This window comes from Pan troglodytes, chromosome 13, assembly GCF_028858775.2.
Source record: "Pan troglodytes isolate AG18354 chromosome 13, NHGRI_mPanTro3-v2.0_pri, whole genome shotgun sequence".
Classification (NCBI taxonomy): domain Eukaryota; kingdom Metazoa; phylum Chordata; class Mammalia; order Primates; family Hominidae; genus Pan; species Pan troglodytes.
The window spans coordinates 101,324,784-101,349,920 of record NC_072411.2 but is presented as its reverse complement, the minus strand read 5'-3'; the positions used below and the strand labels follow the sequence as shown (position 1 = coordinate 101,349,920).

The 25,137-nt window shown below is 38.1% G+C and overlaps 1 protein-coding gene across 8 annotated transcripts in view; it reads left to right on the top strand.

The window, feature by feature from the left end:
• Positions 1-25,137, top strand: part of SATB2 (SATB homeobox 2) — a 288,714-nt gene that overhangs the window by 225,165 nt on the left and 38,412 nt on the right. For all 8 annotated transcript variants that reach the window (XM_063791444.1, XM_063791442.1, XM_063791443.1 and 5 more), the window contains 3 exons: positions 4,189-4,401; positions 9,150-9,305; positions 24,177-24,374. In XM_063791444.1, the coding sequence (XP_063647514.1) occupies positions 4,189-4,401; positions 9,150-9,305; positions 24,177-24,374 (567 nt within the window). The remainder of the gene's footprint in view (positions 1-4,188; positions 4,402-9,149; positions 9,306-24,176; positions 24,375-25,137) is intronic.

Sequence of the window (25,137 nt, the reverse complement as noted above, 5' to 3'; positions counted from 1 at the left end):
TTCTGAGGTAATCCATGAGAGATATAGCCTAATCCTAGGGAGTTACCTATGGTCTGAGAGCCGTAAAGAACAGATATCTGTTAAAATCTAGTCAGTAATGACTTTAACTGTTGCTGTCAGGAGTGGCATGTCAGGCTCAGCATTCCTAAAGCCTGGCCCAGGTGTGAGTTCTCTTATTGCTCTCTTCCAGGGTTAAAGGCCCATCAAAGGTAATTTCTCACCTGTCCCAGACAAGATGTCAAAGGCTAGTGCAAAAACTTGGAAGTAGATTTTATAAAGCCAGTCATGATAACGTTTCCCAGACTTTTCTGAATATCAGCATATATTGTACATGCTAACAATTTGGGACAAACTATATAAATTGTTAAGGAAGTATGGAAATCAAAAGCTCATTGACGCAGAAAGTACAGACTCAGAATCTGTAAGGTCATTTAATTTGTTATAAAGAAATATTTTAAAATACTAGAAAAAAATAAGAGCATTAATTTTTCATTAAAAAAATAACCTCAATTCTTTGTTTTGTGTGTAGAGGTAGCAAGCAGGCTAAATTATGAGCAAGCTAGATGGCATTATAATAAGTTATTGCTCATTTCGTACTTTGAATTATTTTGCTTTTAATGAATATTTTGCCAAACTCATGTATTCTTTGGTGGTCCTGGAAATTATATGAAGCTTGCAAAATGTTAATTAGGCTATGGAAAAGGCCAACTTCCTTCTTTTTCCACTGACTTGTAACCCAAGAATTATTTTGGAGGGTATCTCTCTACCTTGTGCAGATGTTCGTTCTGCTCCTTTTAGTCAACATGTTTCCTGGTCTTACATAATCTCGGCTAACACTGTGGAGGGAATTGTTTTAATGTGTCCCTGGAGAAGGTTCTGTTGCCTACGAGGAGGAAAATACTTAATGATCACTTTACTCAATACTTGCAATATATTTTAATATGATTACTGATATGAAAGTTTAATAAGCTATATCCTGGTTAATTTATTAATTTCCCTCCATTTGCACATTCTCAATATTCATGACCTTTCTATTCATAAAAGTGCATCTTTTTTTCAGTGCCCAGGTGCCGCGCCACATTTTCTGTATCCCAGGCTGCATAATGGGAATGTCCAAGTGACACCTCCAGCTTGGCTGGTTGATAATTAAAATGCCAGATGACATAGTGGCAAGGGCTTTAGAAATATTTATGTGAGAGATAAATTATTAATTTATGTTCTATTCAAGACAGTTTCAATATGATAAACATTTACTTGATAATTAGGTGGGGTGATTTGTGGTATGTGAAAGTTATGCTGTCTATTTTCTTCTGATTTTTTTCTCCTCTGATGATTTTCAACTAACGAAATAGACTCACTTTCCATTTATAAGCATGCAGAATTTGGACTACATTTTTAAAAAATCCCAATTTAAATAGTTAAAAGCACATAAATAACTCAAATGAAAAAGACTCAACAAAACAACTAAAACTCTTCTTGTGCCCACCAGTGAGCCACTTGTTATTGAAAATGTCTGAGGTGAAAAGAATCTGCTTTGGGACCATAGCTACACATATGAGAGTTTTAGTAAATAATTTAAAACAGTGTTCTGATTCTCTGGGGGTAATATGTGGAGGTGACACTGGCTTCCTTGTTGGTTTGAGACTTTATCTTCAATTAGGCAAATGAAACAGAGGAAACAGTATATTCCACCACCCTTTAAAAATACAAATATTGTGTCTCTTTCACCTCAGAAATGGTTGAGCAGTCATTCTCAAGGATACTTCATATTAATTTTCCTTGGAGATGGATTAATTTCCCTGTAAGGTTTTCCAGTATGTAAAAAATGTAGGAGAAGAAGCTATACAGTTTCAAAATGGAAAAAAAAAAAACAAGAAACAAAGTAAAACACTCTGTGTTTTAAAATTTTTTTTATTGATTAAGAATGAACAAACATAATTTTGAGCCATGGTCCATTAGAACAATAGTTTTGTTATGTCACTATTTCGTATCCAAAATCTTTCCCATAATAAACTCCACAACTTGTTAAAATAATTTCACAGAGGAAGAATAGGTTTATAAACTTTGCCTTTGAGATCTCTTGAGTATAATCATAATAACTGAACGAATTTATCCGTGTTGACCCTAAAACTCCTTCAAGTTTTAGTAATTTGAAATTTATTGAAATACCAAATTTATGAGAGTGAAAGGGAGAGGAAGGAGGGAGAGAGAGGAAAAAGACCAACTCATCCTTTATATGCAGAATTTATCATTAAAGAAAACTCAAAAAATATCAACCTTAGTGTTTTTTACTGGTATTGAAAGTTGAAATCCACTTTGCTCTTGCTTCTCTGCATATTCATTTGAAGATTTTGATCTTCAAAACAAATTCATTATGAATATTTCAGGTTGCTTAGTGCAAGTGGAAAGTAGGATAGCTTTAGGCAGAACTGACTTTTAATTTCAGAGAGTCGATACTTACATTGTATCACATTTTCTGGAAGATAAGTGTCTCACTCGTTGCTTCTAAAAGCATAACAAGAAATCTGGATTGTTTTAAGAATTATGTACCAGTCGGTTATTTTTACATACACATCCTACCTTGTCCCCTTCTTGGGCATGCATGCATGCACACACACAGACACAGACACACACAAAAGACACTGATCTGTAGCTTTTCTACCAAGTATTACTTAGAATTTCTCTAATCAAAGTAACATGACACCCAAATTGTGAAACTGTCAGATGACATAGTACTTGTAAGTTTCTTGTAGTAAAATTGACTATGTGATGTTCTGAGTGGTGATTGCTTCCTTGGAGTGCTATGTGATACACTTCCTATAACTGGCATTTGCTTCACTATATTATAATACATTGCTTTATTTTAAAACATTGCCTACCTTTCCCTGAAGATTTTTGGACAACTAGAGATAGCATATTCCTCTTACATCCATTGCTTTTTCATATTTAAGCCACATATTAGAAATCTGATAGTGTTTCCTTTGCATTAATTTTCACCTGAGTGGAAATGTCTTTGGCATCTGTTCTACTTTACTACAGTTAAAGAAGTGACTTTTCATGATTTCAGTTGCCCCATCTGTTCTAAGATATGGGATTAACATCTCAGGTCTTCCCAGGGGGATAATCCTAAACCCTGTTCTTATACTGCTCTGAGAAGCAATATATTAGCTGGGAATATAAAGTGATGTCTCTGTGTGATAATCCAACAAGTGTGCAGAATGGAAATAGATCTGCACCTACCCCCAGTACGACAATGTGTCCCACCTTAGATCTCCAGCCCTTTTCTGGAGTCCATACTACTTTTCTCTAGACTTGGCAGCATTTTCCTTTTCTTTGTGAATTCTCTGTCGTCAGAGCACATGAAAACACTAACTTCCTATTTAAATCTTTCTATTTGGGTGAGTCACACATTCAGAAAGTATCTGGGCCTATCATGGCATTCCGTGCACACTGTTATTACAGTGTGCTCAGCCCCTCGCCAGAGGTGACTTCATTTTCATCGCTTTAATGGTGAGATTAGGGTTTCCCCCATGAAGACGTCTCATAAAAGATTTGGGTGCCCTTTGTACATATGTAAGGATAACTATTGTGTGTATAGATTGGGAAATTATCAGAGGGTTAACACAATTTAGCCATTTGCTTTGCGTCTTTTTTTTTTTTTTTTTTTTTTGCATAAGAAATATCTCTATTGAAAACAGTGGCCGGTCATACAGAAATTCAGCCAATTTTTTTTTTAAATTGATGTAAATCTACCATGCTGTTTAAATGTCGAAACTAAATTTACCAAACTTGGCAGATTTGTAAAGCTAAGCAGGACTGCCAAGTGTTCCCAGTTTCAAGCAGAGAGAGTTCTAACAGTTCCTGAAATACTTGTAGGAGGCACCTGGTGGTAATTGCAGTTTCACAATTCTTCCCAAGTGCCTACCTTGCTAGCTGGCATGTCTGTACACTGATGATTATTACAGTGATGATAAAGTGTCAGAATAGAACAGTCCTAAAATAATGCATATCCCCCGGAAGGCAAGCACATTGACTTCATATCGGAGAACCCTAAGGAATTAGTGTGAGGTTCTTGACATCACAGCGAGCTGGTTAAACCAAACAAAGGAGGAGAGGGGTGGAAGACAGAAACCACACACATATACCTGCAAATGTGACTTGGTCTGTTTTTTTCCCCCATTTAATCAGGGATTGTTGTCTGAGATTCTGCGTAAGGAAGAAGACCCTCGGACAGCCTCTCAGTCTCTTCTAGTAAACCTGAGGGCCATGCAGAATTTCCTCAATCTGCCAGAAGTGGAGCGAGATCGCATCTACCAGGATGAGAGGGAGCGGAGCATGAATCCCAATGTGAGCATGGTCTCCTCGGCCTCCAGCAGTCCCAGCTCCTCCCGAACCCCTCAGGTGAGAAACTTGCTTTCCGTATTTTTCACTCTTTGTCTTGGAAACATCTTGCCTTCACTAGTTACTGTGTTTTCCCTCAAACATTGAGAGACATAATTCAAGGATTTCTTTCCTTTTTTTCTTTTCTTATTTTATTTTATTTTATTTTATTTTTTTTGAGATGGAGTCTCGCTTTGTCACACAGGCTGGAGTGCAGTAGCATGATCTCGGCTCACTGCAGCCTCCGCCTCCTGGGTTCAAGGAATTCTCCTGTCTCAGCCTCCCAAGTAGCTGGCATTAGAGGCACCAACCACCATGCCCGGCTAATTTTTGTATTTTTCGTAGGGATGGGGTTTCACCATGTTGGCCAGGCTCTTCTCGAACTCCTGACCTCAGGTGATCCGCTTGCCTTGGTCTCCCAAAGTGCTGGGATTACAGGCGTGAGCCACCGTCCATGGCCAATTCTATGATTTCTTAATCCGCTGAACATGTTGGTCAGAGGATATGAACTTCTGACCATATATGATCCCATACTATATTTCTGTCCCTTTAGGAAGTCCCATTCTTCCATACGTGGTAGGTGAGGGGTAGGAAGGTAGGAGTGGGCACAGGGGCGGGCTCTAGGATGTTTATACATAGCTGCTCAGTTGCCAAAGAAGGAGTTAGGGCATTTGTGTTGAAGCTGAGTTTGCATAGCAAGCACGCTGCTTTCCCTCAAATTGTATGTTTATTTGGTTGGGCTGGATGGGGTAGAGGTGGCTGAGGGCAGGGGGCAGAGGGTAGTTGAAGCTCTGTTTTATGTAATCTGAAAAAGACAAAATGGAGGAACACTTGCAGTGGAAGCATGCATATGCAGTGTCCAGATCAGAATGACTGAGATGTCACTCAATGATCCTTTAGAAAATGATAGTGGAAAGGTAGGCCTTAATTATTTTCCATCCTAGGATGATCTCCCCACAGAATTTGGTGACTTCCATTCTTCCTCTCCACACACTTGAAAAGTATTCTTTTCTTAGGCCCTCATGCAAATGTATACATCTAGTAATGTGTGCTTCAGAGCTCCTAACTCAAGGGTCAAGGTCTCAAGGCAGTCAGGGGTCATTTCTAGTTCACATCCAAGCCCACTCATTTCTGGCCTATCCCCTATTTCCCCTAAACTTTTACTACTCGATAGATTTATGATAAGGCCAGTCCGTTCACTGTTGCTATGATAGTTGCAGGTTCTGTCTGAGTGCTAATTCTCAAAACCAATATTTAACAGGTATAAATTTTTTTTGTTTGTTTTTGAGAAGGAGTCTCACTTTGTTGCCCAGGCTGGAGTGCAGTGGTGTGATCATGGCTTACTGCAGCCTCTGCTTCTCAGGTTCAAGTGATTCTCCTGCCTCGGCCTCCCGAGTAGCTGGGATTACAGGCACATGCCACCACACCAGGGTAATTTTTTGTATTTTTAGTAGAGGTTGGGTTTCACCATGTTGGCCATGCTGGTCTCGAACTCCTGACCTCAAGTAATCTGCCCACCTCGGCCTTGCAAAGTGCTGGGATTACAGGCATGAGCCACCGTGCCCGACCTAATGGATATACATTTATACAAAGCTGAAAAATGGGCGGTTCAAAACCACAGGTTGTTTTGCTTAGATATTATAGCTTTGGTTTTGCGTTTTCTGATAAATTCTAAGGAACTGATTAAGCATAGAAGCAGAATTGTATCCTAGTAGAAATATTTGAGCTTTTTCAAGTATATCCATTTTTTCACACATTTTAACTCTTTTTATATTTTTGTACTCTGCAATAAACTTTTAATTGAAGATTACTTTCTATCATGCACTGCCAAATTGTTACTTACACTTCAGTCTTTAGTGAATTATGAGTTTTAGTTACTGTTTGAACCAAAAATAAGTCTCTTGACTGCTTATTTTGGATGAGTATAACCAAGCATTTTTGTTTACTTAAAAAAAATCTGGGGACATACATACTGAGCTAGTAAGTTGGACAAGTTGTTAATGTGCACTAATATTTACTTCTGCTAAATTCATCAATATTTTTGCCACTTTTGAAGCCCATTAAACCATTATAGAAGAGCCCAGGCATACTTCATGGCCATTTGACAAGGCAGCTCTTCTTAGAAAGTTACTTCTGCTTGTTAGAAATTAACACAGGTCTGTGTATTTGTTTTCAGCTCTTTTGTACTATTTTCCTAACAAGATTATATATCGTAGGCACCTTTTCAAAGACCTAATAGCTTTCAGTGCCAGACCGACTTACAAGGCCCCACAGTTAGGGTCAGTATTTTGCTTATTTTGACCAGAATGCCATCTAGAAAATTCATACAGATGCCCTTTAGGGATAGGTGTAGCAGGGAAATCTCTTATTTAATATCACAGTTTTGATATTTTTGAAAATAAATATTTAAACATGTTTTTGAGAATACGGTCATGGCATTGCATTTGTACATTCTCTAGAATTGTCTTCTTTTTCTCTTAGGTAAAGATTGAGAAAGGAGAGTTTATTAAAGTCTTTTAAAACATTTCATGATTACTGACTTAAAATTCTTTACAGTCATATCTCAACAGTAAAGATCGTAGTACAGTACAGATTTTATTGTGAGAACAAGTATTAGAGGAGTACTCACTGACTCAGCCTTTTAGTTGGAGTCAGCAATTTAGTGCACACAAGCAGCTTGACATTGATGCAGGGAGATTATTTTCCAGACCCCATCTATACTTTATTAGTAGCTGAAAAACAAATTGAAGAAATTTGAAATTTGAAATTATACCTCCAGTCTCTTTTTATTTCTTCAGCTGGCCAGCATTCCATGGTGTACTTAATAATGACAAAACAATACTAAGATAAGAATGATCATTTGTTAAAACACTTACTGTGTATTAGGTATTGTGAACATTTTGCATGAATTCAGTTGTCACCATTTTATGGTATTATGCCCATTTTACAGATGAGGGAACTGAGGTTTAGATGGATTCAGTAACTTATGTAAGGGCACATGGCTGAGGGGTTTCGTCTTAGCCCTCATGGTTGGAGAGAAGGCTTGACCAATCAGGTAGGATGAGATAGTCAGTGAGGCAAATTAAGAAAACTGAATTGAGAAAGGGCAGACATGCTATGCTAAAACGTTCTCTTAACAGGGAAAGCACTGGGGGTTAACTAGAAATTTTGAGCAGAACAAAGAGTTTATTTTTAAAAATTACAGATAATTGAATTTTTAATGGGAAAGTCCCAACGTAGCAAGAAAATTCTTACAACAGCACCTGGCATAAATTGGAGATTTTGGAGGCAGTGTGTAGTGCAGTGTCCTGAGCCCATGTTTTTGAGCCTGAAAGACTTGCGTTCAGATCATGGTTCCTTCACTGGCTGCTGGGTGTCCTAGGTTAAGATCCTCTTTTATTTCAGTTTCTTCATCTGTAAGATGAAAATAATAATATCTAACTCATTGGAATCTTAAAAGAATTAAATGTGAAAACAAAAGTTAAAATGCTTTCTGGAGTACCTGGCCCATAAAAAGCACGCCATAAATTATAGTAATTATTGCTTTGCGGTAATTAGAAAATAGTATGAGAGAAGGAGGTAGAAGAAAAATGGCAGAAGTTACTGAGCACTGTTAGGAAGCAAAGCCTTTATGGAAACGTAGGGCCTTAAGTTCTGCCGCTAGACACCATTTGTCACAGAGTCCACACTGCCTGTTACATCTTTCTCTGGACCTGCATACTGCTGGATCCAGTAGAGAACAGCTCAGGGCATCCGCACAGGGAAACTTGTGATTTGGAGATAACTCTGTTGGTTTGAGATTCTAGGGCGAATGGGGACAAAGAGAAAAAACCCAGGTTAGGCCAATTCGGCTGGTAGTGCACAAGGATCAAGGATGTCTTTTCCTGAAATCTTGCTGCCAGAGGTTCTAAGAAAATGTCTCAGCCCTCTCTTATTAGACACCAGCAATGCATTCTAGGGCTCACACCAAGTAAATGTTATGACCGTCTTTTGGATTAAGTAGATTCAGACATTTTAGGGTTATCCTAACCCCAAGAAGTACAGACTTCTATATTGTCCTTCATTTGTCTCTGAAGCTGATGGGAAATCATTCAATTAAAACGAGCACTGCAGAATACATAAAACCACAATATGAGTTTAAGAAAATGAAAACGGCACATCAAAGGCATTCTGAAGCCTAGTTTTATGAAATGAAATTTTGTTTCATTTCCACTGATTTCCTAGGTGAAATTAGGTGACTGTCTGGTTAGCATAATGATGATAATGATGGGAAACCATACATACTCGAATGACATACGTAAAGCTTTAATAAAGAATAAGAGAGACTTGGGAGTGCATTAAATTGAGTAATAATTTATTATTTAGAGACCTCTACCCATTTACTTATTTTTTTTTCTGGAAGAATTGGCTCTTATTCCAAGGTGTGCCATTTTTAGAAAGAAAAGGTTAACTGTGTGTGTGTTCTGCATGTTTGTTTTGTAGTTAGATGGTTGCTTATAGTTTGGTGTCTAGGAGAGCCATCCTACCTGTGAACCTTCGTCTGGGATGCTGTGAGAGAACAGGGTTGACAGGATTCTGCATGTCCTATAGGAATGCACTGCAATTATTTCCAATCACAATTAACCTGATTAGAATAATGGACAGGAAGTGTCCCTCTGTAGCTAATGCAGTTTGGCATCAGCTGACTGAAATCCTTTGATAATTTCTGCACAGATGGCTGGGCTGAATGCAGCACTTTTTAAATTATTATTTTCATGGTCTCTTGGTAGGCCAAAACCTCGACACCGACAACAGACCTCCCTATTAAGGTGGACGGCGCCAACATCAACATCACAGCTGCCATTTATGACGAGATCCAACAGGAGATGAAAAGGGCCAAGGTGTCTCAAGCCCTGTTTGCCAAAGTGGCTGCAAATAAAAGTCAGGTGAGTGGTTTTTAAAAGAGCAAAATCGAGGGCTGGAATTAGATCCTTCTCCTTCCTCCACCAATAAAAATACATCTGTTCCTATAATAATAATAACAATAATAACCCCCAAGAAACCTGTCATGTTCTGCCTTTTACTCTAGTTTGCTTTTATTCCCATTGGAGTTCAAAATAGAGATGAAGCCAAAACTTGACCTTTTTTCTTTTAAAGATTAAAAAAAATTAGCCTCGAATGATTTCTCTCCTTATTCTAAACACTGCAATGTACCCTTTTGTTTCTCTCCCTTTATATATGTGTGTGTGTGTGTGTGTGTGTGTGTGTATGTGTATATGAACAAAACTTAGAATGTATATAACAGCACCTTTCTGAGACCAAGTTTTAGCCAAGTCTCATCACCTTTCCTGTTCCCACAAGGGGAATGTCCAACTCTGTTATAATAACCACTTTTCCCCAGCCCCAGAGACACCTTTTGATGTCAGGTGTTTCTTTTATGTACAGAATACAGTTGTTTTTTTCAGGAGAAAACACACGTGGGGGGAGTGCAGAGTAAGTGCTAAAATCTTTTAACAGAAAAACACAGAAGCTTATCCAGTAAAATTTTTCAGAGTTCTGGGATTGTGGAGAATGTAATGCTCTGGGGAAAAGAGCAGACAGATGCTTAGGTTTTTTATTTCTGAAAGCAGCAACAGTTGATGGGATCTACTATCTGCTTCAATTCTTCATTTAAAGGGACAACTTCTGCCCAAACCTAGAATCCTAGGTTTGAGGTGCATGCTTACTTATGTATACCTAGGGCGAACACCTAATGCAGAGTGGAGGAAATAAAAGTTAGTTAAAGCATAATTTTGAGAGTCCTTTGATTCTGAGCTTGATTTCCTCTGTGTCCTTGTATGACAAATGTTTTCATCCCTACATATGTAAATAATCAAATGGTTGATCATCTCCCTAACAAATCTTCTGTTGTGTGCTATAAAGAAAGGAAGTGACTGAGTATTGTATTTCTATTAAGCAAGAAGGTTTTCAATAAAAATTAAATTTTTAAAACTGAAAAAATTCAAACTGTAGTTAAATGTTATATTTAGATTAATTATTGAGTACAGGGTTAGCCTTCTTTACCTGCAGTTTTAACCTGATATAGGTTATTTTTAGATGTTGATAAAAGGAGGGGAGTAGAATATCAAGGAACTTGGAAAGGGATTGAAATGTTTGTTTCCCTTTTCAATTTCAGTGTAGTAAGTTTTCCAGATTACTCTGACTTTCTCTCTTCAATGAAATCAGTGAAATACAGTTTGCTAAGACATAATGTCCAACCATAGTATGAAATACATGAAAAGAAAATACCATAGAGCCTTCTTAAACTGTTAAATGCATAAAATCCCATGTACCACATGGCAAAATATAATGAGAGTTGGAGCTGTTAAACGAATAAAGCTGTTAAATGCATAATGCCACTTGGCAAAACTACTGTGCATTTAATGGTTTTCCACTGTGTAATAAAGGACATATGTGGTAAATGTGCAGTGAGTATAAAAGCTGCACAATTGATTTTGCAAACCTGCCCCTTAGTTGTGACTTGATGTAAATATCAAAGTTTCACACAGTCCTTCTTTTATAAGCAGCTTTCAAGAAAAACTGAAGACCACAGTCTGAGAACTTGATTCCAAATGCCTGTAATCTTCCTGTTGATTTAGCAGTATGGCTTTTGGAAATAGTGATGCCTCCAGCCTCCCAAAATAATTCAGGTAGCTGATTGAAAGCTGCTTTTGCCAACTGGCAGAAGCTTAGCTCTCCAAATTTTTGATGTCTCCTGAAGAAATCAGTAGCCCTGATTTCGTAGAATTTGGAGAAGAACATAGTTCTGGGAATTAATATGCTGACGGTAAGATTGAGCTTAAGTGAGGATAAGAGGCTTTGAGGTTGTTCTTTTTCACTGGGACAATGATCTCATTTTCATCTATGAGTGGGGAACCTTATTGTAAATAGCTGACTAGATAGGCAATTCAGGCACTATGTTTATTATGTTTTTTTTAAAAAAATGATACTGCCAAACAAAATGAACTTAATTGGTAGTTTCAAAGGCAATTTAACAAAAGATATTCACTCCATTTTATAAGTATCAGTATTCATTTGATAAAAAGTACATTTAGTGAAATCAATTGCGTGATTTGGTACATGGCATATATATTTGGTGGCTATCCATAAGGTGTATCTATGTGTGTGTATGTGTGTGTACGTGTGTGTATGTGTGTATATATATACACATATATGTATATATGTATATGTGTGTATATACATGTATGTGTATATATACATATATACATGTATGTGTATACATATATAAATCTATAAGGTGTATATATGAGACTGAGAAATATATATATCCATAAGGTGTATCTGTGTGTGTATATAGACATATATATGTCTATGTATAGACATATATATATCTATACATAGACATATGTACATACATATATGTCTATACATAGACGTGTATATATATGTCTATACATATGCATACACATACATACACCTTATGGATATATATATCTTAGTCATATATATACACCTTATAGACTTATATATCTCTCTTAGTCATGACTAATCATAGGACTTAACCTCTTCAAGCTGCAGAGCGGAGTGGCCACACCCACTCCATTGTATTGTGAGGACGGAGAGGAACAAAGATTTTTCTCTTCCCTTGCATTTTCTTCCCTCCTTCTTTTATTTTTCTTTGGAGGGATCTTAAGTTCTTGCAGTGACTGAAGAGCCAAATGCAAGGGCTTTCCCTTCTCCTGAAGGTGAAATTAGGGAAACAATTAAGTAGTCTTGTGAACAGGAGTTGCCTTGAATCCCTGAAGGCCGAGTTCAAATATGCATAGCAACCTTCTCCTTCCATTTGAAATTTATATGACCCCTCCATTAGCACTCCTTGGTGTTAATTGCTGTAATCAGCTGCTAAGAATAATTTCTAACACTGCCCTGTGTGTTAGGGAAGCCTTGAATGGGGAATAGGAAGAGGGAGGAAAGTTTTAGAGAGAGTAGGAATGGTGGGCCAAGAGGGTCCTCGAGGGCTGTAAGTGTTTAGGTAGGAACCAGGCACAATGCAAGGATAGGGGTTCAGAAAAGGAGTTGAAAGGGTGGCAAACTGGTTCATTGTGAAAATCCATTACTGGGAAGTGTGTGTATATGTTTCCCTAGTGTATGGGTTACATGAGGATGCATTTGTAGGGTCCCAGACCACCTCCTGCAGCTCAGCTCTAGTCCCTTGGTGATTGCTAGGCCAGTCCATCATCCACTTCCGTTAGGTATCTTCTATCAGGCCCTTGCCCCTTTCTTCATGGGAAAGGAGTCCAAGAAGGATAAGACCAGAGGGAAAGACATGTTTATGCACATTTCGCCTTGTACTTTCCCTTCATTTTCTATTTAGGACCAGTTTAGTGGTTTAAAATAATTTTCTGTGTGTGAATTCTGAGGATTACCTTCCTTTTCTGTCTGCAGAATACTCAGATCATGGAATAGAATGACAGTGGTAATTCTCTGTGAATTAGGAGTTAGGGGTTCTTAGTAGAAGCCATAATGTAAAGGCATATGGAGCGTTTTCTGTGTAACTCCAGTCTGACCCTCACATACAAAGGGCCACCAGGGAGCGAACGCCCCACATTCTGTCTGCGTGGCCACAGGAATGCCTTGTTCCTCAAAAGCTTCTGCTAATCTTGCTGGCCCTCTTCTGCAGATTCTGTAGGGCCGCTTTCCCCCTTTCTTCCCAATTTTACCCAATCACCCGTGATCTGGGTTGTAGAAATCTAGAGGAGAGAAAACATAGTAACCTGTGGGCACATCTTCTGCGGCTCTCAGGGGACGGTTGTGTACTTTGACAACATCCTCAGCCACATTTCTCTCCCTTGACATCAATTACCCCATTTCCCAGACACTGATTGTTTTTTTCTTCTCATATCCTGCTATCTTCTCCCTTTTATGGGCTACGATAGGTTAGCTCATAGAATGCTAAGGATCATCTGACTTTTTTTTTTTCTTTGAGAGGAGAGTTAATCTTTATTATTTATTATTATTATTTGTATACCCAAAGACTCAACACTGCATATGTGATTGTTTTTTCCTACTAGGTTTGGGTAAAAATAGAGTAGGGAGAGAAATGGAAAGGGGCTTATTTTTAATCTCTGTTTTCCCTTCCCTCCATTAAAAAGATAAACCAATGAACAAAAACTTCCGAAGGGCTGTGGACTTGCTTTTTGTATCAGGAAGGTGGAGAGAAACTGATACACCCTGTTCTGTTCCATACAGACAAGGGGAAAAAGACGGCCTGGTTTTAAACCCCAGATGGTGATAATGAAAGGGGGCAGCGCCAGAGCCTGCTGGGATAAAAGAAAAAGGGTGATTTTGGAACCAACAGGGAACCAGGGGGGTCTCTGGTGAGATGATATTAGTAAGATGTCCTCATCTTTACAAAGGTTTAAAGACCTCTGCCAATCCTCCATGCTACCTATGCCCTTGCAGGCCCACTGGCTGCAGGAACTGCCACTAAAGTCAGGAATGAGAGAGTTTTTCTTCCTACTACACACTTTAGAATGGGAGGCATAATTGTGATCCCATTGTAGCTAAAAGAGATGGATTTCTGGCTTGTAATACACAATTCTAAAATCATTTTCCCCATAGAAACTATGACCTACATGGTGATTGGGTTTCAGTATGTTCTATGCTTCATGTACATTAGGATTAAGTGGATTTTGTGTACTGAACTTTATGCCTTAGCACTATGTTTCTACAAAAAAAAAAAAAAGTTTCAAGTTCTCAACTACTTAACAAATTGTATTCCTAAGTGAGAGTGTACTTATGTTTTAGATGTAGTTTACAAGCTCAGATTTTATGAACATTGCTTTTTTCTTAAAATCTCTCCTTATAGGTGGTCTAATTTGCTTGACAGGCTAAATAATTTAAAACATCTAGGTCTCTGTGGAAGATTCTTTTTATATAAAGGAAAAATAAAGGAAAGAAAGAGTAATTAATTTTTGTTTTTGCATCTCTTCTTAAAATGTCTCAGGTACATATTTATACATTTTTTAAAGAAATAATTTATATTTTGTGATTATGTAAGTAATTTAACAGCCTCATTTTAAAAAATTCAGAAAGTGACGAAGAATATGAAAGTAAAAACATGGATCACCCATGATTTCATGACCCAGACATAGTTAGTATTAATATTTTAGAATCTTTTCTTTCAATGTGTATATGTTTGCATGGGAGTATATGTGTATGTTTATGTCCTAATTGATATCATAACTGTGTAACACATAATTATGAGACAAGTTAAAACTATAATTTTTTAGGACAACTTTTTTATGTAGGAGAGTAAATTTACAAAATATAAAAAATTATCTTGTCTCATTACTTAGTTTCCTAGCCTTTAAAAAATGTTGCACAAAGATCAAAGTTTTGCCATTTTGCACAAAAAGTGCTTTAATGTTGATCTTATATTATTAAGTTTCCATTTTGAGGATGCCTTTATTGGGGCTGGGATAACTTAGGGCCCTGGAAGTAGACATATTGCTGACCTGAGCTCTCTGGTATAAAGACTAACAGAAACTATAGGCCATAGGATACCCTGTGTAAATGTGAGTTGGTGGTCTGCCTCACTGCTAATGATTTTGCTTTTGCCATTTATATTCAACATGTAAGGTAGGAAAAAATGAGGTGTGCAGCCTTGACTGAGTAGCTGCCAGGTAGGTTTCTTCAGAACACAATCATTCTGAGAGCCTATCATGGACCAGTTTCCACTCTTGTCAACTGGGTGAAATATACTAAAATTTAGGGGTGGTGTTCCAAATTCAAATTCAAAAAAGTTTAATATATGTACGCTAAAAATACCATTTGAAAAATATTATATGCCTAGTGAAGAAATTTCTCAGATTCCCAAATGCCAAACTAAGTGGTGTGAACATAGTGATATGATGCGTGAGCGTCAAGTTAAGCCCTCCAGTCTCCCCTCTTTTTTCTCTTGGTAAAATCTCAAGAAATCAGATTCTAGTGAAGGAATCTCCTCAGACATTCCCATAAGATCTGTTTTAATATCAACCTCATGATCAAGAATTGGGTTCTTTTTACCACCCTCACAGTTAATTATGTTAATGTTTCATGCCTTAAAATTAGTCTTTATAGGAGTCCTTAGACAATCAATAATAATGATGATAATGAAGATTAATCAGACTACATATGCAGTTCTTAAAATGTCAAATACTTTTAACTTATCACTAAAGTTTTAAACTCATTTTAAGTTCATTTTTTCCTCTGCAGAAACCTTTGAGTTCATTATTTTGCCTGTTCCTGACTTGGTAACTTTGGAAACTTGCATGTGTCTTTGAAGTAAATTAGGTTGCCATATTAAAGCTTTCTCTCTGATTTCTCCCCAGCTGGTTGGGGAAGAGGACATCGAGTTAAACTGTGGTTCTTACAGTGGGAGAATGTTGGTATCTATGAATGGTTGCTACCACTTTGCTGTTGAGACTATTTAATCTTCTTTTCACAGGGCCAAGACCTAGGGTAAGGCAAGCTAGCTGCCTGGGGTGCAAGATGTAAGAAAGCACACACTTGTCAAGCCATACTGTTTACATTTCATGCCCTAGTCGCTTGTTCACCTCATTCTAGTCCCACCCTGATCTTTAAAAAAAGTCTTACTCCTGGTTGTCTGCCCTGTCTGGTTTCCCCAACCACTACCCCACCAACACTGCCCCACCCCTGCCACCCACCCATTATGATAACTTCTTGAGGAAGTTTGCAATATACAGTGATACGTCACAGGTATGCTGGCATTTGGACCTGAAGGGAGGCACTGGAAGCATTTTGATTGTTTTCAGTTTGATATTTTAGCCTAGTGCATTTTGCTGTTAATATCTTTCTGCCATTGAAGTGAATAAGTCCAGGATTCTAGATTCATTCTTCTTTTTTGACAAACACAAATGGCTTTTTCAGGTGCATGTACCCATGTATGCATGTATGTGTGTTTATATGTGTGTTTATATGTGTGTTTATATGTGTAAAGGTGTACCAAATCTCCATACTGTTAAATAGCTATGCATATTCCGTGTATGCTAAGGAGGGCAACAAAATTTTGTGTAATCCCCTCTTGACTTGAGCCCAGCAGAGGTTTAAAGGGCTGTTCTGAAATAAAATTTTCATTACTCTCAATTACAGACTCAATCTTTACAGACATATCCATAGAAATGTCAGTGACATGCATAAGATAACCCAGACATAGCTAAAAATTGGTCCCTGTAAAAATACAGTTTAGAATTTAGTATACAGTTTTGAAAAGTAAAGAAGCAGATCTTCTGTACTTACCACATTTAAAGTATAAAATAATTAACCTTGAACTTTAACCAAATAGCCAGCACAAATCTTTTTTCAGGTTTAGATAATCTCCTTGTCAGGGATTCATTGAAGCCCTTGACAAGCCTTCCTTGTAGTTAGGCTTTTATCCATTTCAGTTTTCTTGATTAGGTTATCTTGAGTCATTAGGGGGTTTATTTATTTTAATAGACACTTATTGGATTCATGAAAAGAGAATTCGGTGACGAAGAAACAAGAGCTGAATATTATCTGGCTCATTTCACACTTCAGAAGAGTCTCAACCATCTGAAGAGAAATCCTTTCACAGTTACAAAAGTTTGTTTGGGGACTTTATGTGCTTCCATTTAGAAAGCGAACTGTCTGTGGTTAATAATATGAGTTTCCTTTTGAGATACTCAGAAAACATTTCCCTTTGGTTACATATGCTGACATTTTCTGTATTGAAGATGTGGGTGAGTAAATGGCCTTTTGCATTTCTGCTGCAAGAATCTATGAGTCATTCTCCTGAAGAACTGTTCATTTGCTGAGATATTCATTCATTAGAGTTCCTAGAGGGGCAAAGGGAGTGGGGGCTACTTACTAATTAGTAGGTGAAGTAACTCATTAGCTTTGTGTTAGTCATATCAAGGGGAATAATCACTGTGACAAGGCCCTGCCTTCAAGGAGCATATACAGCTTTATTCAACAGGGGCAAAGTTATTAACTCTTGTGGGAGATCAGAGCAGGCTATGAACTTGTGTTTAGTGCTGAGCAAGTTCTAGTTTGTATTTGTTCTGAAATATTGTAAAAACTGGAAAATTAGTCATAAACCTAGACCAGTGTTTGTTAAGGAAAAAACATGGGGGCTGTGAGAAGTTGGGGTCAAAACCAAGTGTCCTGGGGAAGAGAAAGCAAGCCACTTTGTATGCAGTGGCATTTCAGTACCATGGACAGGAACCCCACTCTTTTCATCTGTGGTGTGCCCCTCCCCTCCTTATCACTTAACACGTAAGATTTACAGCCAAGATTCAAACTCTTATCTGTTAGGCTCCAAGCTTGAACACTGGGCCATATTATTGTTTTGTGAAAGGCCTCCCTGGTCATTTGAACATTCTCAGCCTTTGGTATGTGGTTTGGAGGATATGTCACTCATTTATTGTGGACTTGAAATATTTTAATCTTTTAAAATATTTTATAAGTGCAATAGATATTGCCATACCTCATTCATTTTCAATTGAAGAGAGCTTTAAAAACTCTAATATTAACAACAGCAACAACAGAAATACACGCATATATACGCACAGAGAGAGAAAAGAAAGTGGTTAAAATGATAACAGATTATTTAAATGATTGATGTAGTGTGGTTCCTTATGATATATGTCATGTCTTTTTAGAATGAACACTCCTAGAGGGTAGAACTTATGAAGTGTGCACTTTACCAGTACCAGGCCATTGTGGGTCCCAGTTAATAACAAGCCACACAAGTTCACTATGAAAAAAGATATCTAGTCTAGGATAAGTCATGCTCTTGACTTTATGATAGCCTTTTCCCCAACAACTTCTTCTTAAAAAGGAAGGAGGTGGGGGAAAGAGATGAAAAGAAAGACGAGTTAATTCTTCATCATGTCAGTTAAAAAGCCCTCAAAGACTCCTAGGGCCCATAAGATTAAGATAAAAATTGTTTTTTTGCATGACATTCTTTATAATCTGAGCCCTACCTTCATTTCTAGACTTTCAGTCCTCTCCCCACCTGGTGAAAATCTATCTTTATCTTCCAAGATTCACCTTGCATGCCATAATCTCAATGATGACGCTTTTCCTGAACTGCTTCATGGTCAGAATTACTCACTTTCTTGTTGGCAGTCTCAATTAACCTTTCAAGTAAAAAGTAACAATGACAATTAGATAATATATGTAATGTACTAGCCCATTCATTGCATGGCATACAGGAGATGGGTGCTCAACAGAAAATTGTTAACAGAATCAATGTCCTGAGAGACTACTATTACTATTTGCAATTTATATAATGGACCATTTTCCCTATTGTATTCATGCATTAGAGATAGGGAAACAAACCTTAGAACAGTGACAAAGTTGCTTCTGAGAATTGGTGCTTCTCTCAAACAATAACTTTCTGAATTTGAGTCCATAAAACATTCCTCTAGGCTAATTTCTGTGTACTCTAATAATTTTGGTTCAATCTAATGACTATTTATTGAGAAGCTACTATGTGCAAGAAACCATACTCTGCTCTGAAAATGGTAAAATGAGTAAGAAACCAACCCTTGCCCTCCACTCCCATCAAGAAGCTAACTGTTCTGATGGGAATGCAGACATACCTACCTCTAAAAATAATAATGATCAAGTTGTGAAAAAGTATAAACAAAATGCTTCAGGGTTATGCAAGAGTGAGAAACAAATGAGACCACATCAGCTGAGCCTTGAAGTACAGCTTCTCATGGGGAAAAGAAGTTGAGTATGAGACATTCCATCTAAGAGAGTAACATGACAGAAGCATGAAGGTGAGAGTGTACCTGTGAGTAATTCACAGTGGCTGGAGCACAAGGTCAGTAGGGGAACTGGTGGGAGACAAGGTCATGAAAGAAAAATGGAGGCAAATGGTGTTTTTTTATTGTTGCCTCTAGTAATGTTCTTAAATTGTGAACTAGAGGTTCTCTCCTTTATGCAACTCATTAATGAAACTATCAACTTAATAAAAGATAAACTAGGAATTTTTTATTCATCTTCCAGAAAGAATTAATGGCACATTTCTTCAAATAGTAAGCATGTCTAATACATTTACAATGTGATTTGCTTTGTAAATGTAGATTGATATGCAACTTTTCAGGAACACTTGGATTGTAAACAAACTATATCTTGACTGGTAGGAGTGTCATCTCACCTGCATAGTTGGAAGGGCAGTCAGAGTTGTTTTTTCTACTGAGGGAAATATATTTGTTTAAGAGGCTGATGAGATGGCTAAAATGAGATGTGAATAAGTATTATTTGCTTATGCACCCTAATGCTTGGGAACTTTTAACCATTGATTGTAAGGAAGCAGTCTTTGAACTTATTAATAGATTCCTTCTCTGGATTCAGATTTTGAAGGTAAAGTTTTAATTGCGAACCTGTTGGTATTATTACACTTAGGCTCCATGTATATTTTTCTCTATAAGTTCCAGGAATTTCCTGTATCTAAAAAAACCTTTTTATTTTGAACTAATTTTAGACTCACAAAAATGTTGGCAAACTAGTATGGAAGGGATCATTGCACTGTATTATATATCCCTCCCCTATCTTCCCCTAATGTTGACACCTTATATCACCATATGGCAATTATTGATGATAGGGCAATTATCAAAACCAGGAAAGTGACATTGTTTCTATACTGTTAACTAAACAAAAACCTTATTCTAATTTCACCTGTTTTTCTACTAACGTCTATTTTCTGGGACAGGATCGTATCCGGCAACCACATTGCATTTAGTTATTATTATTCTCCTTAGTCTTCTGCAGTCTGTGATGGTTCTTAAGTCTTTCCTTTTCTTCTATTACCTTGCCATTTTTGGTTATTTTGTTGAACACTTGTCAGTTTGGGTTTGTTTGATATTTTCTCATGTTTCGACTGAGGTTATGCATTTTGGGCAAGACTACCTCAGACATGATGTTGTAACCTTTGCAGTACATCATATCAGAGCATTCGTGGTGTCAGTATATCATCAGTAGTTATTTGACCTTGACCACTTTGTCAAGGTTATTTTTTATTTGTGCCTTTAACCGTGATGGTTTATCACTATCTGCTTTTTCTGACAGATAACAAGGTAACAGATCATGGAATGTAGAACCAAAAAGGAACTTAGAGACCATCTTTTGTTAACCCGTCCTTTTAGAGTTAAGCACCCAGGAGCTTGAACAGGGTAACTATTTGCCCAAAGGTCACCCCGTTATTTAATGACAGACCAGGAACTTAGCAGTTAGGTCTTAGAGATCCAGGTTTGATACTTTCTACATTCCTAGCTATGCTCAAACACTTATAATTCACTCAGTCCTAGTTTTACCAGACTGTAAAAGCTAAATGGACTCTAGGAATATACAGCCAACCTTTGGTCAAAACTTAAAACCAGGCTAAGAGAGAAATCCCAGGGAAGCATATACTCCACAGTTCATAGTGCCCACTCACAGAGCTGTCCAAGGCTGGAAACCAGATGAACTTCTGTATCAGCATTTCTGAAATGAAAATAATTCTCATGGAATGCTCCACATAACACAGAGAAAACAACAAAAACCTACTTGAGATTTTTAACAGAAAAAGGAGATTTGTTTATTAATAATTCATGAGTTCCCATTGAACATGCACGACAGAAACAGTGCTATTCAATAGAGAATACTGTCATCTGTCACTGTTTTATTTGACATTTACACTTTTTTTTTTTTTTTGCCTGATACTGCAAAACTTTCTTGGATGGCATGCAAAGATTATATAAATGAAAAAAATCCCAATATGGGGACCCTTTATCTCTTCTGTGATGGGTTCACTCACAATTACATACATGTGTGTTCATGCAACTGCGTGGCACTTTCTCACACATTCATTAGCCAGCAAACAAGCTAATAAGAGACCGTATTGAGAAAACAGAGATAAGCATCCCAAATGGGCTGGTGAAAAGATGATATGAATAAAATGATGGTGCATGAGATGGGAAGTGAGGTGGAAGAATAGATTTCCTGAAGATAGGCTTACAAATACATGGAATGAGCAAGCAAGCCAGAGTGAGGGGAAGGTAAATCATGGCTGCCATGAAGAAAACTAACACAAAAATACATTACCAGTTCAGATACAAAATAAATACCTATATATGGCATCACAGGAGCGCCTGTAGGAGGGAATAACGGCCTTTAGGAGAAGAGCAAGGTAGAGTTAGGATCACCTTCCGATTTTGTGCTACTATAAGGCTCTTGACAATCTTTCTGCTCTGTAGATTAGTTATTATTTATAAAAATCACAGAACCAGCTGATACATTCATAAGCTAATTATTGAGGCAGCTGGGTACACATGGTGCAATATGTCCAAGGCTGTGAAGTATCACAGATTTCTTGGGGCCTGCTGTGGTGGGGGTGCGCTGTTGAAGGCTCCATCCCTTAATCTGATCAGCCAAGCAAACACTTTGTGGGGAAACTAGATTAATAACCCTCTAAATACCATGAATGTGCTTCATCTTCAAAACCGGGTTCCCTTAAACATGCTATTAGCTCAGCTCCATCAGGGATTTGAGGAAGTTCTCTGGTGCCTTAAGAACAGGGTCTTGTTGGCTACCTCCCTGTGCCAGAAATTAATTTGGTTTGCTTATGTCTGCACACATGATCACACTTGTGTCTAATCTGCTCCCTAATAGCTTCAAGGTCAAGACCTTGCATGTCAATGGGCAAATTGAGCACTACACTTCTTAAAGACTGATGGCAGACAGCACACAGTCCATAACGAGGCCTGTAGTGTTGTTCTAAGTGATTGTAATGAGTGCAGATTATAACAGCGCATATAAATCAAATGTGGCAATGAATGTTGTGCGAGACATTCCCAGTGTCATAAGTGGAGATACCACTCAGCTGTCACCTGTCTTCTTTCAAGCTGCTGCTTCCCACAATGCAGTTCAGTCCTCAAGCAGAACAGCAGGTGCTGTCTTCCTTAAGGTCTGGGTATCTCAGATCTTCTTCTTTTAACAGATGCAGGTTTTTGTTTGTATTTTCCATTAAATGGTTGGTCTCCATGCTCTTGCCTCCCCTGGGAGATGTTAAACATACCTGTTTGAAACATTTGAAAGAATTCAGTTGGAGACTTATTCAGATCTATGAAAAGATAGAGAAGTAGGAGCTTATTTTTCCACAGATGGTTTATTTTCCATTTCAAGAATTCTTTTACTTTATGCAAAGAAACCCTTGAGGAAACACTTGGGGACTAGGAGATTTTTAAAACTATAATTTATTTTCTGGTATGGATAAAAAAAATTTGTCTTCATTTTTTATATACATTGCACCTTGAAAATCAACCATGACCTGCCTTTCAATTGAGTTGAGAAAAAATCTATGAAAATACTTGGAAAAACATTTCCAAGCAAATGATAAGATACCTTGTTTTCATTCTTCCTAACCTTCTAACTCTCCCAAGCTTCCAGTTTATTGCAAGAAAAGATCAGGTCTGCGCAAATGTGGCCTCTCACTTGTAAAAACAAGGCAGTGTTGTGTTACAGATTAGTTTATAAATCCCTGGTGGCTTCACAGTTCAGTGCCTACAGCTGCTGCAGATGGGCCTGGGTTTTTGTCTCTTCGTGGTGCTGCAGCCGGCAGTTGAAGGAGAAAATGGAATGATCAGGTTATTAACATGGAGGCCGCGAGGAAGAGGCTGCACAATGAGAACAGCTGGTGTTGCTGTCTTGGCTGATGCAGCAGAGATAATCAAATCTTGCCTTTTTTTGGGTAAAGGCAGAAGACACAGTGGAGAGTTAGACAAACAATGGCTTATGATATTATATGGGGTTTTTATAATGCGTGTCAGGAACTTTCATTGGCTTACAAGTGATGATATATAATTTGTTGAGGTTTGGGAATTATTTTTCACAAAGTCATTCGTGTTTATGCACCTCTTAAGAACATTTTTTTACTCTTTTGCAAGAGACATGATGTGGGACAGTTCTTGTTTTTAAAATTAGTGATGTAGCTTAGAAATGATGGGTTAGAAAGCTACTGGTAAAATATTTTGACATGAGTCAGTGAGCGATGTTGACAGCATCCTCTGTATTATTTTCATATAATCCATCATTATTTGCATTACATTTTCTTTCTTGTGCAGTTGCAAGAGAGAGAACATCCGGATGCCAGATTTTGGAAGCAGACATTTGCAGGTGTGACCCGACCAACTGCCTACCTTCCTGCAGGTGTGGCTGTGGCGGGAAGGTGATGTTTAAGAGGGCCTAGAGCCCGAGGTATTCAGAGATTGAGCAAATATACATTTCTTTTCATTCTAGCCAAGGTTGCTGCTTCTATTTTGTGGAGTTATTGATAATTTTAAGACTATTTCCTCCCTAGAGAATTCAGTGTTGTTTACACCTAGACAATTTTTCTTTTTTAGAATTTGCTGTCCTGTAATGCATATTTGTTTATCTTCACTCTTAGCATGAAATGCTGCCCAGTTGGGTAATTTTAAAAAATTGTAGCTGACTGACACAAATTACTTTTTCTGAGAACAGATGACTATAATCTTGCTAATCTTTTACAGAGAAACTGCAATTGAGAATATATTCTATAGGCAGGGTGATACGATATCTAACAAGAGGAAAGATTCTTGGGCATTGGTATAACCACCTATGTGGTCAGGGGTTGGTTTTTAGAGTCAGACTGTTTCACTATCTCCCCAGGTTGGCAGGAACAATTTTGACAGAAAAAGATGTACTGTGATGGCACTGGACCGCAGTCAAGGCCCCCTCAGCTCCTCTGCACTCTGCAGGTTAATGCAAGCGACCTCCTCTCTCTCCAGGGCTGGCTGTGTGAACTGCTCCGCTGGAAGGAGAACCCAAGCCCAGAAAACCGCACCCTCTGGGAAAACCTCTGTACCATCCGTCGGTTCCTGAACCTTCCCCAGCATGAGAGGGATGTCATCTATGAGGAGGAGTCAAGGCATCACCACAGCGAACGCATGCAACACGTGGTCCAGCTTCCACCTGAGCCGGTGCAGGTCAGTGTCCCCGACCGCCGCACCCCACCTGAGCAGGGCTCTGTGTGCCAGCAGTAGCTGCTGAGGGTCCAAGTGGCACACACCACACCAACTTCTGTCAGAGGGTGTCTCATGCCAGGTCCCCAAGTACAGAAGATGCTGTCGTCACAGTGGGTACTGTGTGTATGTGTGTGTGTGTGCATGTGCGTGTGTGTGTGCGTGTGTATGTACACACAAAGAAAAATGACTGAGAAGTTGAATGCCAAAGACAGCTGCTTTCCTGAGATCATTTTACTTGTGGGATTGTAAAGCCAGAGCACTCACGGAGAATTAAATCTCTCGATCGGAAAACATGGTTTCCATCAGTTCATTTTCTATAAAAAACCTGTGAAGTAGTTTTGCATCCAAAATCCCTCAAAGAATGTTTGATTAGACTGAGGAAAAGAAATAGCCACATGACCTAGGGAATACCATTGAACTCAGCTGAACCTTGAGAGACAGATTGTGACAGATTCTTAGAATTTTAAGATGAGTTTTTGCTGTCTTTGGTTACATCTCATTTAGAAATCTGCCTTCCTTTGGATTGCGTGTTTTGTTGGCTTAGTTTTTGCTCTCATTGAGAGAAATAATATTGCTTTGCCATAGTAATTGAGTTTAACTACTGACACTTTCCATAATCTAAAATTAATTGCTTTCAAGAAGAAATATTAATTGAGGTTTCCAACGTTAGACCCCCTAGAGTTTGGCCCACAAATTGTTTTGGTAGGTTATAAGATGGGCCTGC